This window comes from Pelophylax lessonae (genome assembly GCF_965119305.1).
Source record: "Pelophylax lessonae genome assembly, chromosome: 1".
Classification (NCBI taxonomy): Eukaryota; Metazoa; Chordata; class Amphibia; order Anura; family Ranidae; genus Pelophylax; species Pelophylax lessonae.
In genome coordinates this window covers 266872366-266885692 of record NC_138768.1, presented here as the reverse complement: position 1 = coordinate 266885692, position 13327 = coordinate 266872366, and the positions used below count along the sequence as shown (strand labels likewise).

The 13327-nt window shown below is 47.9% G+C and overlaps 1 protein-coding gene across 1 annotated transcript in view; it reads right to left on the bottom strand.

Moving 5' to 3' along the window:
- LOC309547579 (clathrin heavy chain 1-like) overlaps positions 1-13327 on the bottom strand; it is a 280201-nt gene that overhangs the window by 86635 nt on the left and 180239 nt on the right. The window contains exons 7-10 of the mRNA XM_082247451.1: positions 9292-9489; positions 9006-9206; positions 8716-8868; positions 8507-8629 (exon numbers count right to left, since the gene is read on the bottom strand). Coding sequence (XP_082103577.1) covers positions 8507-8629; positions 8716-8868; positions 9006-9206; positions 9292-9489 — 675 coding nt within the window. The remainder of the gene's footprint in view (positions 1-8506; positions 8630-8715; positions 8869-9005; positions 9207-9291; positions 9490-13327) is intronic.

Genomic DNA, 13327 nt, shown 5'->3' with positions numbered 1-13327 from the left:
AAAAACTCCCACTGAGCAGATTAGCCTATCCTGCACAAGTTCCAGGTGACTCTGACCTTTAGGTGCTCACTTTTAGAGCCCAAGGATCAAGCGTGTTTGTCTTCCAAACCCACCCATGTACAGTGTGCTCTCCTCCTGTCTCTACTGTCAACAGGCTTTAAGCCACAAAACAGTATCCCTATGCAACACTAGAAAGGGTTCATTAGAGGATAAGGATGCTCTAAGAGGTGACATAAACGGAAGGCAACTTTGTGAGCGAGTTCTGAAGTGCCATTTACAAAAAATTTGAGGTGCCACAGAGTTACTTAGGAGTGTACTGGAAGAACGAGATCCAACACCTTCACATAAACTTTAATCAATGAGAGAGATGCAAGTGGTCTCTGTAAAATAACAGTTAGTGCAGAAATGTGAACTTTGATGGTACTTCAGGCAAAATGATGATTTAGACCTGACTGGGGGAAAGACAAAATTCATCCCACAAAGTATTTCCTGGTCTTGCACCAGGCAAAGTATGCCCTCCAATGATAGACTTTGCAAGAAGATGATTTTCAAACGCAGGGATGATTGAGCTAGAGAGACTCCCTGTCCCTTAGAGGTTGGGCTTCAACAGCCAAGCCATTAAATCCAGCAACTAAGAAACAGGATGGTGGACTGATCCCTGTAACAGAAGACCTGACTGATCTAGTAGGGCCGTGGAGAGTCCATCAGAAGTTTAAGTTTTGAGTAATGCGTCTTCCTGGGCCAGTTGTTGTGTGATGAGGATCACCGGAATACTCTTCCTCCATCCCGAAAATAAATCAAGGAAGAAGAATTAGCAGGGGAAAAGCTCAACTGATCCCATGGAGTAACCAGGGCATTGACTGCAAAGCCCCATAGATCCCTGGTCCTGGCGACAGATCTGTCCAGGTTGTGGTTGAACCTGGATGTCAGAAGATCCACGTCTGGGGTCCCCTACCTGTGACAAAGGTCTTGAAACACCTCCAAGTGAAAAGACCCTTGAACTAGAAGCTGATGACTGGGAAAGTCTGCCTGCCAATTTTCCACACCTGGAATATGCACTGCAGTCAAGGCAAGAATGTAAAGTTCTATCTAAATTAGAATAAGATGATAATGGATATAAGCCACAGCCATGGCGTTGTCAGACTAAACCCTGGTGTTGTGGCCTCACAGACAAGAGGTAAAGTGTTAGAGGGACAGCTAAATCACTCCAGGTTGTTGATCGGAAATCGGGCTTCTGCCAACAACCAAGTCACATGTACCAAGATGGTTTCCAGGACACTCTCCAAGACTGACAGGCTGGTAACCATCATGAGGATCTTCCAAGCTATCGGGAGAAAGGATTCCCCCCCCAGCGACTTCTAGGAGATTTATTATTCATCCGCACCTCTGCAGAGTCTGTCTGATAGACCAGGGCTGGCAAGGTCTGGACAGACTGTTCCTTCAAGAGGGAAATACAATGAGTGTGTAGCAGAGCTAAGATGGGAGGCAATACCCTGGTCAACACATCAGTTGCTGTGGACAGGCTAACCAGAATTGCAACAAAGTGGAAATGTTGTGTGCTCACAGCACAATTAAGTATTGCTGATGTAGAAGAAAAATGGAGATACACAAGTAGGCATCTCTAATGTTGACAGAGTCTTCTTGCAGGGCCTGCAGTTAGCAGGATATAGGGGCAGGTTTCCTTCTACCGCTTCACCCTCCTTTTGGCATACCCACAAGGTGGTCTTTAGGGGCAGGTTCACCCCACGTGGCGCATATCATGGTCTGAACTTGTACAGCTCCCTGCAACTTCATTCTGGAGGAGTGGGTACGGTCCCCCAAGGCACAGCTGAGAAGTTAATTGATCCGCAAAGCTGCTAGATGGAAGCCAGAGTGGCCATGAGCAGCTGCAGGTTTAATATAAGAATTATCATGTAAAAGGGAAGGTAAATACAAAAAAACATAAAAGAAAAGTTTGATTTTCTCAGAGCAGAGATAGGATGCCCGTACACCTAAAGAAAAAAAGCAGAGGGTACTGGTAATAGGAGAAACTATGCTGGGGCTGTCCTCACAGCTTTTGTTTGCCAGTGTCCAATCACTTGCAGGTAGCTGCATAACCCATCCGTCTAAGACTAAGATTCTGTATTCTAGAATACATAATTAAGAAACGAATATAAACAATGTGCCTGCACTTAGGGCAGCAAACATAAAAACAACAGATTTTACCTTTGGATCAAATGACTAGTTTATCCTTCCCAAAAGCGTTTTTGCTTTTTATACTCTGATAAACTGTAGATATCAAATACAGAATAGTAATCTCTGCAGTAGAAACCAGTTGAAAGTCCTTTACTGATGTGATTATACACAGAACACTGACTCATAATTACATTGTGTAGGCTTATGACCTGTAATTGGATTATACAAGACTCTACAGAAAAGACATAATTACAGTTTAATTATTGATAGGTGGGTGTATAATTGAACAATTAAATGTAAAAATAGGGGGAAAAAAATTTACAAGAGCGACAGCTGGATGATCATTCCAGCCTTTCTTTCCAAGATCCAAGCTATCTACAAAGTATGTCTTCAAAGTAACACAACATTGTTCTGGGTACAAATCAAAGGATAAGTTGACCTTTAAATAAATAAATGCACATTTTTTTGCAGTTAAAAAAAAAAAAAAAAAGGGATTTTTGACTTACCGTAAAATCCATTTCTCTGATGTTCATTGATGGACACAGCTCCTGATCTTCTTAACCATTGGGTTATACTGTCCCCCACAGGAGTAGGACACTAGGCAGAAAAAAATCTTGACTACGCCTATGGGCAGTCCCAGGGGGTATACTCCCTCTCTCAGCTATAGACACTCAGTTTTGTTACAAGCAGTGTCAGGGTGGGTGCTGTGTCCGTCAATGAGCATCAGAGGGATTTTACAGTAAGTCAAAAATCCCATTTTCTCTTTCGTTCATTGACGGACACAGTTCCTGATCTTCTTAACCACTGGGATGTCCCAAAGCAGTGTTAAACATGAGGGTGGGAACAGCCGAAAAAAATTATCAAGGCTAAACCATAGCCAACCAGGTAACAGGAGCTCAACCAAAAACAACTGGAGCTCACCTTAAAAAAGAAAAAAATAATACACCCTCAAAGAGGACCAGGTCCTCTAAACCAGTGGTTCTCAACTCCGGTCCTCAGGGCCCACTAACAGGCCAGATTTTGAGTATTACCTTGGGGAGATGCAGACTAGAGTACTGCAATCACTGAGCAGCAAATTATATCACCTGGGATGTATTTCAGTTATCTTGCAAACCTGGCCTGTTAGTGGGCCCTGAGGACCAGGGTTGAGGACCACTGCTCTAAACAACAGCCTGCAAAACCTTGCGGCCAAAGGAAGCATCCATAAATGCCAACACATCCACTTATAAGATTTTGTGAAAGTGTGCACAGACGACCAGGTAGCCACCTTGCAAACCTGTGGCACCGACGCCCGATGATGGAAAGCTTAGGAGGCACTACGCGCCCAAGTAGAGAACACCTTAACAGGAAAAGGAGAAAACCAGACCCTTAATTGAATAGGTCTGAATCCCCATCTGTCTGATCCATCTGGAAAATTGTTGCAGAAGAAGCAGTCAACCCCTTCTGAGGTCTATCCGTGGGCACAAATGATGAGTGACTTCCTGAAGCCAAGTACACCCGAATTGCCCGAACCACATCCAAGGAATGCAAGGCAATTTCCGTAGAATGTTTCAGTCTCGGACACAGAGAAGGAAACACAAGGTCTTCATTCAAATGGAAATCAGAGACAATCTTTGGAAGGAACAACAGACGGACGAAGAACCACCTTTTCACCGTGAACCACCAAGGAAGGAGGACAAGACAGTTCCGATACTCTGCGTGCAGAAGGGTTTGCCACCAACAAGGGCCACCTACAGGGAAAGCGTAACCAGAGGAATTTCCTTAGGATTTTTAAAGGGAGGTTTCTGAAGGAGTGACAGCACCAAATTCAGGTCCCAAGGCGGCAATGAAGACCGCACTGGAGGAACCAAAATGTTAAACTCCACGGAAAAAAAGGTACGCTCAAAGGAGCGTGTGGCCAAGGGTAGTTGAAAGAAAAAAAGAGCACCAAGGCTGACACCTGGCCCTTGATGGTAATCAAGGTCAAGCGCTGCTCAACCCCCCATTGGAGGAAGGTCAAGATCACAGCCACGGAGAAAGAGTGAGGATAAACCCCAAGAGACTCGCACCACCATGTGATGTACGTCTCCCATTAACGATGGTAGATCTACCTAGAAGTAGTTTACCTAGCTTTTAACAGCGTAGGAAACACCGAAACAGACAAGCCTCTATCCTACAGCACCTAGTCTTCAACAGCCAAGCCACTGAAACCAGCGACTTTAAAGCAGGATGAAGATTGGCCCTCGGGACAGCAGATCCTCCCTGAGAGGAAGTCTTCAAGAGAGCCTTGGTGACCAGCCGCACCAGATCGGCGTACCAAGACCGACGAGGCCAGTCCGGGGCCACTATGATTAACAGAATCTGCTCCTTCTGCCTCAATCCTGCGCAGAAGTTTGAGAGGAGGAAAGGCATAAATCAGGAGATACTGACTCCACTGGTCAACAGTGCGTCTGTGGCGTTCGCCAGAGGATCTCGAGACCGTGCCACCAACCTCTGCAACTTCCCTTTGAGCCGCTAAGCCAACAGGTCTACCTCAGGAGTGACCCGCCGGAGACACATCGGATGAAAAACCTCCGGATGAAGTGACCATTCCCCCTGGTCCAACGCCTGTCGATGTAGGCAATCCGCCTCACCCCTTGAATGTGTACGGCAGAGAGGGCTGGAATCAAATGTTCTGCCCACCATAGAATGCCGGCTACCACCAGAGCCGCCATGACAAATATTGTGCTCCCCTGGTTATCGACATAAGCCACAGCCGCGGCATTGTCTGATTGAAATCCCTGGACACCCCTGAAGACGATCCGTCCAAGGATCCAGACAAAGTCTGATTGCTCTGAGTTCCAGTACATTGATCAGCAGTCTGGACCCTTCCAGGGTCCAGACTCCCTGGGCAGAGTCTTTGCCGACAACGCTTCCCCACCCGGACAGGCTGGAAGCCGTGGGACTATCGTCCAATAAAAGGGAAGAAAGGATTTACCCTGTTGCAGCGCCAGAGAAAGAAACCAACAGATCAGAAACCTCTTGCTCTTTTTTGGGATTTCAATAAACCTTTTTAGAAGTAATGCACAAGGTCAGTGCGCCCTTCTCTTGTTCTTGTTTTTCAGGAACCCACTCTTTCCCCTGTAGATTCTCATTTGACCAGAATCTCCCTGCAGGGACCTCGTCCCGCATGCAATTCCAGAGGGAAGACAGTCTACTGGACAACAAAAGATGAATTGATGCCTGCAATTTTTAGAGCATGGCCAGAGGAATAAGCACTCTGGCTAAGGCTGAGTCAGACCCAGATAGTCCAGTTTTGTGGAAGGAACCAGAGCAGACTTCTGAAAATTCAGAATCAAGCGGAACTCCCTCAGAATTCATACAGTGATCTCTAAGTTGTCCACCAGAGCCGTAGGAGACTCTGCTAGGAGAAGGAGGTAGTCCAAGTAGCCCAGTACCACAATCCCGAACTGAGGTAACAATACCAGCACCGGGGCCAACATGTTCACAAAGACCAGGGGGGGCAGCTTGGCGGAGGTGAGACCCAAGGGCAACGCCACATTTGGTAATACTCCTTTCCTGCAGCAAAACAGAGGGCGCGCTAGAGTCGGGCACCCATTGGAATGTGCAAGGCAGAGGAGCCTGCTTACCCTCTAGGTCATGGTGCAAAAGTCTAACCCACTCAGTCAGTGTTTGTGACACCAGGGCAATAGCCAGTACTGGCCTGAGCGCCAAGCCAGCAGTAGAGACTGTATTGCGGCCACAGCCTCCACCTTCCTGTCATCCAGATCCTTTAGATTGGAGATTCCTCTATCGGAATCATGGTTGCCCTAGCCAACCTGGGGACAACGGGGTCCACCACTGGTAGAGACTCTGCAAGCGGTACCTCACAGAAAGGTGTTTAGGAACCACAAGGTTCCTAAACACACATTTTGAACGCTCCCATTCAATTTTGGCATATTAGTCAAAATAGGAGGGAGAAGGCAACACTGTTGCCATGTGAGACGGCTAGTGAACGTAAAAAAAGGGGAACGACAACCTACACAGCCGCTTCAGCTACACCCTCCATCTGCAAAGTCTCCCGCATGGATTGTAATCAGTGCACAATCAACGCCTCTCGAGCAAAGCTACAGCTGAGGAGGGAATATCCTTTCTGACAGGTCAGGGACATGGACTAACCCTGCAGGGTGGGCACGTCCCCTGCAACAGAGCCAGAATCCGGATCTGGCAACTGATGAGGCAGGGGACTGGGAAACACAAAAAAAGAACCAGAGTGGGACGTTATTGAGGCCCCACACAGAAAAGCGCAGACTAAGGCCCGGCTTAGGGGCACCGATCGCTGACGCCCCTCCAAGGCCCGCCACCATTGCCTCACCGATGCAGGTAGTCCTGCAAGCAGAAAATCCCCTATGGCCAAACAGCACCACTAGGAAGGGTAGCATAATGGAGGCTACTACTTGCAGAGACCAGTACCACCCCCACAGCGCTGCCCCTCCAGAAGGAAGGGCACGGCCTAGTAGGCCGCAAGTCGCAAGTGTTCGGATTCGAAGGAAAGAAGGGACCGGCCAAGGCAGCGGAGGGGAGGGTGGCTGCCCGGACTGAAAACAGCGGCTTCAGCAGCTCGCACTAGAGCCGCCCCACGGAGCTTCCAGCTAGTAGGCTGCAAGCCTCGGCCTAAATTTTTTGCCGTCCGGCTGCCAGTGTGACTTCAAAGGAACCGGGACCAACCGAGGCAGCAGAGGGGAGGACGAGTGCCTGAGCAGAGAGCGGCGGCTTCAGCTGCCTTCACCAGAGCCGCCCCACGGAGCTTCTGATTAGTAGGCAGCGGCCTAAACTACCAGTGGAGAGCGGACCAGCGGAAGTCCGATCACCCGCTCCCCAGGCCTTACAGATGGCCCGAGGGAGACCCCCTTAGTACAAACAACCCCAAGAGTGGAGGGGGAACAGTGCACCCGCCAGATGGGACACATGGCATGTAGAATGCCAGAATGCCATGAGCCCCACGGGGTGGGAGGTGAACCCCCCGGAGGGACCATCCACCCCAGGGAGTATCTGCGCCCCATTCACCAACCGGGAAGGGGCCATCTACTGACCAGTCCAGCGTGCAACACTCCCAAGACAGAACCTTCCCTCCACCGAAGTGGGGGGGCTGTCGGCCAGGGAGACACTGACGTGGACTATCGGCGCCCGATCATATGTGTCCCTGTAAGACGTTAAACTCACTGGCTGCCCCGGTCCAGCATGGCGCCTGTCGCGACCGACCCAGCGCGGAGCTCTGGCCTGCGCGCGCTCCCTGGTCAGACTGGGGTGACCACTGGATTTTTTAAAAAATATCCAGCCCATCGCCCTGTCCAGCAGTTGATTGTAGATTCTCACAGGAAAAATAGAAAAAATCTAATTAGAAAAGGAAAAAATTGCCAGGACCAAGATCCCAGCAAGGAACTAGGTTCTTACTCCAGACTAAGCAGAAAAAAAGTGCCTATAGCTGAGAGTCGGATGTATACCCCTTGGGGGTAGTTAAGCTTTTTTTCTGCCTAGTGTCCTACTCCTGTAGGGGACAGTATAACCCAATGGTTAAAGAATATCAGGAGCTGTGTCCATCAATGAACGAAAGAGAAATGTGTATTTACGATTTTTTTTCTTAGAAGCCTGTAAAGCATTGTACCCGCAATCAGAAGATCACAGGTGCAATGTCAGGCTCCTGCAGAATGTCACAGTAGCTGTCTGCCCGTACCTTTGATAAGGGCAGGCAGTAACTTAAATGAATTACAAGGATCCTCACCAGTACCCTCGTAGTTGATTGAGAACTACAAGCCGTCAGCCACAAAGGGAGTCGATACTTGTAGTGTATTCATTCACAGAACAGCCACACATAGCTGTGCTGCTTTCAAATTGTGACAGTGGGTGTGGGCAGAAGATCCCCCCACCCGCTGTCACAACATATCTTTAAGGCCCCTTTCACACCAGGCGGACCGTTCAGATCCGCCTATCAGTTTTTTTGGCAGATCTGAAAGGACGCCCCATGCATCCCTATGGGGCAACGGAAGTCAGCGGAGACAAGTCCACTGACATCCGATCCGTTAAATCTGGACGGATGGAAACCCTATTTTTCATCTGGCCAGCGGATCGGATGAGAACGGACAGACGGTCCATTCCCATCCGATTCCCCCATAGAGAACAGCAGGACCTGACAGCTGTGTCTTCCGCACACAGCGCAGAGACACAGCTGCCATCCGCCTGCTCAGCGGGGGATCGGCGGATCTATCCCTGGCTGAGAAAAACGGAGTCCACCTGACGGACTCCCTGTGTGAAAGGGGCCTTAAACTTTGTGATAGATTTTCATTTGTCACAGAAGCCTCTGGACACATTTTACCTGGTTAATGTTAGCAAGAGGTTCCTCATCTTGTACAAGCATCTGGGCAAACTGTAGTCCCTGATCAGGGCTGATCCTCATTACACTTCGAAGCAAGAAGATCCAATCTGGAGTATATCCCACCTTGAGAAACAAAACAGAAAAAAGGGTTTCAGCTGTGATTGAAAAAAAAAATCCAGTGGCAATTTATAAACTTTTGGGTAACTTACTTTTTTGGCATAAAGAACGATTTTCTGGAATTGGCCAGTCTCTGCAAAGCATTGAATCACTTTGTTTGGCACACTAGCACGCAGGTAAACACTAAGTGCAAGAGTTGGGTCCACTGCCTTTACCAAGTCTCCCAGCTCCTCAGAGCACTCAAGCTGAACAAACACAGAAATGGAATTTATTTAAACAACTATAGAAGTAATTTATACATTTATAAAGTATAAAAGTAAAGCCATTATGGTTCACAATATTATTTTAACAAACTGCTGGTAATTTTGGGTATGGCTCCTACCTTATCTTCTTTTAACCATTTCTCCAAAAGTTGCTTGCGTCCTTGTTGCAGGACCGGCCTGCAAAGCTCTAGTGATTCTAGCTTGTTTAACTGACCCTGATCTAGTAAAATCCCAAAGTACTGAAGCAGAGGTGATGCTTGTCCAGGCTGAGCTGGTACAGTCTGAAACTTCCTGATGGTGTCTGCTGTGCGAAGAATTCCCTGGAGAGACCGAAAATATCACATATTATGAAGAATACAGTTCATCATTATATAGTGTCTGGTGATAAATCTTTAGCTGGGATACCTTTGGAGCAGATGCAGCTACTTTGGCAGCTTCAGAGTAATTCCCCTGAGCAAACAAGGTGTTAAACTTTCGAGCAAATAGCTCTTCAGCTCCAGTTAGGTTGCTTCGAATAGCCATTCGTAGCCCTAAATCGGCATTCTGCAACACGTTTGTAGCATAATTTACAATGTTGTCTTCTTCTACACAAACTGAAAGCACCTGTATAGGAAAAAAAAATCATCAATTTCTACTGTGTAAAATGTCAATATTTAAAGGTTTATACACATTGTATCACCACAAACATATCTGTTAAATTGTCATGGTTTTATTTAGTCCTGAAGCTTTAAAAAAAAAAGGAAACAAAAAGAATAATGGGATTGTCTTACCGTAAAAATCCTTTTCTCTGATGTTCATTGACGGACACAGCTCCTGGGATTCATAACCATTGGGTTATACTGCCCCCTACAGGAGTAGGACAATAGGCAGAAGCATTCTGGCTACACCCATGGGCAATCCCAGGGGGTATACTCCCTCTCTCTGCTATAGCCACTCAGTTTTGTAACAAGCAGGGTCAGAAGAATAGTATTTCCGCAGAGGGGTGGGTGCTCTTTTCGTCAATGAACATCAAAGAAATTGATTTTATGGTAAGTCAAAAATCCCATTTTCTCTTTCGTTCATTAACGGACACAGCTCCTGGTATTCATAACCATTGGGGATGTCCAAAGCAGTGCTAAACATAAGGGGTGGAAACAAAAAAATTCCCAAGGGTAAACATTAGCCAACCAGGCAACAGGGGCTCAACCAAACAACCGGAGCCAACCTGAAAAAAAAAAAAAAAAAAACAATACAGCCTCAAAGAGGATCAGGTCCTCCTAAACAGCAGCCTGCAAAACCTTGGGGTCAAAGGAAGCATCCGCAGATGCAAACACATCCACTTTATAAAACTTTGTAAAAAGTGTGCATCGATGCCTTGCAAACCTGCATCACTGACGCCTGATGATGGAAAGCCCAGGAGGCACTAAGCTTCCTAGTAGAGTGCCCCTTGACAGGGAAAGGAAGAACCTGACCCCTGATGGAAAAAGCCTGAAAAACCGCCTGAACCATCATCTCATCCATCTTAAAATGGTTGCAGAGGAAGCGGACAACCCTTTTCGAGGTCCATCCATGAGTACAAATAAGAGTCGGACTTCCTGAAAGACTCTGTAGCTGCCAGGTACACCCCAATTACCTGGACCACATCCAGGGCATGCAAGGCAATTTTCTTCGGATGCTTAGGCCTGGGACACAGGGAAGGCAACGTTCATTCAAATGAAAATCAGAGACAACCTTTAAAAGGAACTACGGATATGGGCAAAGAACCACCTTATCCCTGGAAATCACAGGTGAATGACAGGATAACATCACCAGTTCCGACACCCTGTGCGCAGAAGTGATAGCCACTAAAAATGCCACCTTCTGAGACAACGTAAGGAGGGGAATCTCCCGAATCATTTGGATGGAAGATTGGTCCTTGGGAAAGAAGATCCTCCCTGAGAGGAAGCTTCCAAGGAACGTCGGTGACCAGCCGCACCAGATCAGTGCGAGGCCAGTCCGGAGCCACTAGGATGACCTGAATTCCTACTACCTCGATCCTGCGTAGAAGTCTGGGCAGAAGCTTGAGAGGAGGAAAGGCGTAAATGAGCCGATACTGGCCCCATGGGGCCAGCGCGTCTGTGGCGTCCGCCAGAGGATCCCTTGACCTAGCCACAAACCTCTGCACATTTCTGTTGAGCCGAGACGCCAACAGATCCACCTCTGGAGTGCCCCACCGGAGACACAGCCGATGAAACCCCTCCGGATTAAGGGACCACTCCCCGTGGGCCAACGCCTGCCGACTGAGATAATCCGCCTGCCAATTTTCCACCCAGGAATGTGTACGGCGGAGAGGGCTGGAACAAACCCTTCTGCCCACCTTAGAATGCCAGCTACCTCAAGAGCCGCCAGGACACTTCTTGTGCCCCCCTTGATGATTGATATAAGCCTTGGCCATGACATTGTCCGATTAAATGCGCACTGGACAACCGTGATCCAGACGCAGTCCGATCGCTCGGAAACATATTGCGGATCACAGTCTCCGCCTTCCTGTCAGTCGGATTCTTAAAGGCCGAAGACTCTTCAACCTGAATCATGGTTGCCTTATTCAACCTGGAAACCAGGGGATCCACCACCGGTGGAACAGTCCACTCTTTAGGGACTCTTAAAAAGGGTACCTCATTGCAAATCCCTTAGGGACCACAAAAGGAACATTTTGGACATTCCCACTATTGTGCGACAAATCTGTCAAAATAGAAGGGGAAGGGAACCAGGGTCTCCGCCGCAGCTTCAGCTGCGTCCTCCATTTTTAAGTCTCACGCAAAAGCCACCTCCACCCGGCACACCAAGGACTGCCATCCGTGGATCAATGGATGGTTGGGACCCAGAGGGCCCTGCTGCCTCTGAGAGGGGGGTTAGGTGGGGAAACGTGCTCCAAAGTCTCCATGAGGAATAAGGGGACCACACAAATTGTGCAAAAAAACTGCTAAGGGACGCCCCCCCCCCCCCCCCCCGCGCTGGTAACAACAACCGGTAGCCAGCAACAGCGCTCCCCACGATCCTACCAGTGTTGCCAACCACTCGTATATTTACGGGCAGCCCGTAAAAACCGGGCACTTTTCTCCCCGCCTGTAAATGCCCGTAGCAGGAGAAAAGTGCCCGTGAAAAATGGCTGCGATCGGCTCGGTTCGGAACTGCGCATGCGCAGTTCCGGAAATGCCCGAGACTACCCGATCCTTTCCTGTATTCGGCCGGTCCTGGCGGGGGGGGGGGCGTTGGGGTGGCCGTCTGGCTGCTGGCAGAAGCTGTGCGGCATATGCCTACTTGTGACAAGACACCACGACTGATGAATGTCATGGCACATTTCTCACCACACTGCTGAGCACGCAGAATATGGAGCCTCATGGTGGAGCGTGACTGTGCTGCAGAACGGACGGCATCCATCCACAATCACAGAGGGAGTCACGGACACCAGCTCAGGCACAGGTCGGTCAGATAAAGACAAACTCTTTGCTGTACAGCTACCTGTTAACACATAATGCAGCAGATTGAAATATACATTAACCCAGGTCTATCTACACAATATAAATCTGTCATTTTACTAAAAAGAATGTTTGCTCTGGCAAAGACAAATGTCAGAGCTGAAGACAATTTGTTGTATTAGAAAGTAGCTTTTTAATAAAGAAGTTATTCGGATTCCGTGTTTGACCTGGATATTGCCAACATCCCTGTAGAATATGTCAAAGAAGAGAATTTCCCTGGGGGGTGGGACTTTGGCGGCAAAAACCAGGACTTGAGTATATTTAGTATAGAATTTATTAAACAAATATAATACACATAAAAGCAGTAACAGAGAACAATAAATGTATCATAAAAACATGGCCATAGATACGTCTCTGGTGCTGGGAGTGTCTGAGATGTCTGGACAGGACCAGACTCGTTTCGATCGATTTGCCTTTTTCAATAGTCCAACAAGAGAAGCCAGATCTCAGACAGATATGAGAGTTCTCTATGAGACGAAAGAGGAAAGGCCATGTGAAAAATTAAAATCTTAACGGGTTGGAAAACCTCAGTTCTCTTAGAGCCGTTACAGGTGTGCGCCAGCTTATAGTTATCTGTTTTCACAGATCTCAGAATATGTAGCGAGTTGTACGTTTCTGGGTTTGGAAAGGAAACCCCCAAACACTTGGTAAATTGTGGGAAAACAGGTGGGTATGGTGACCCCACAGGTGACAGTGGGTGTGCTCCTTCAATCAAAATTCCTTCAAGGATCTTAAAAAGTAGGTCCGCATTAGAGGGCGTCGGTAATATCCTGTAGGATTATATAGGTCTTCAAGGGATATCAATAAAAGGTAAGTATTGTACCGAGCTTCTCCAGTACAAGGTCCCTGTAGACAGGTGGTCTTGGTGGCCCAGAACAGGTGAATAATGGCGGCCATTGCTATCTGTGAAGGTACTCCCTTGTGTGATACTCACAAGGTAGGGT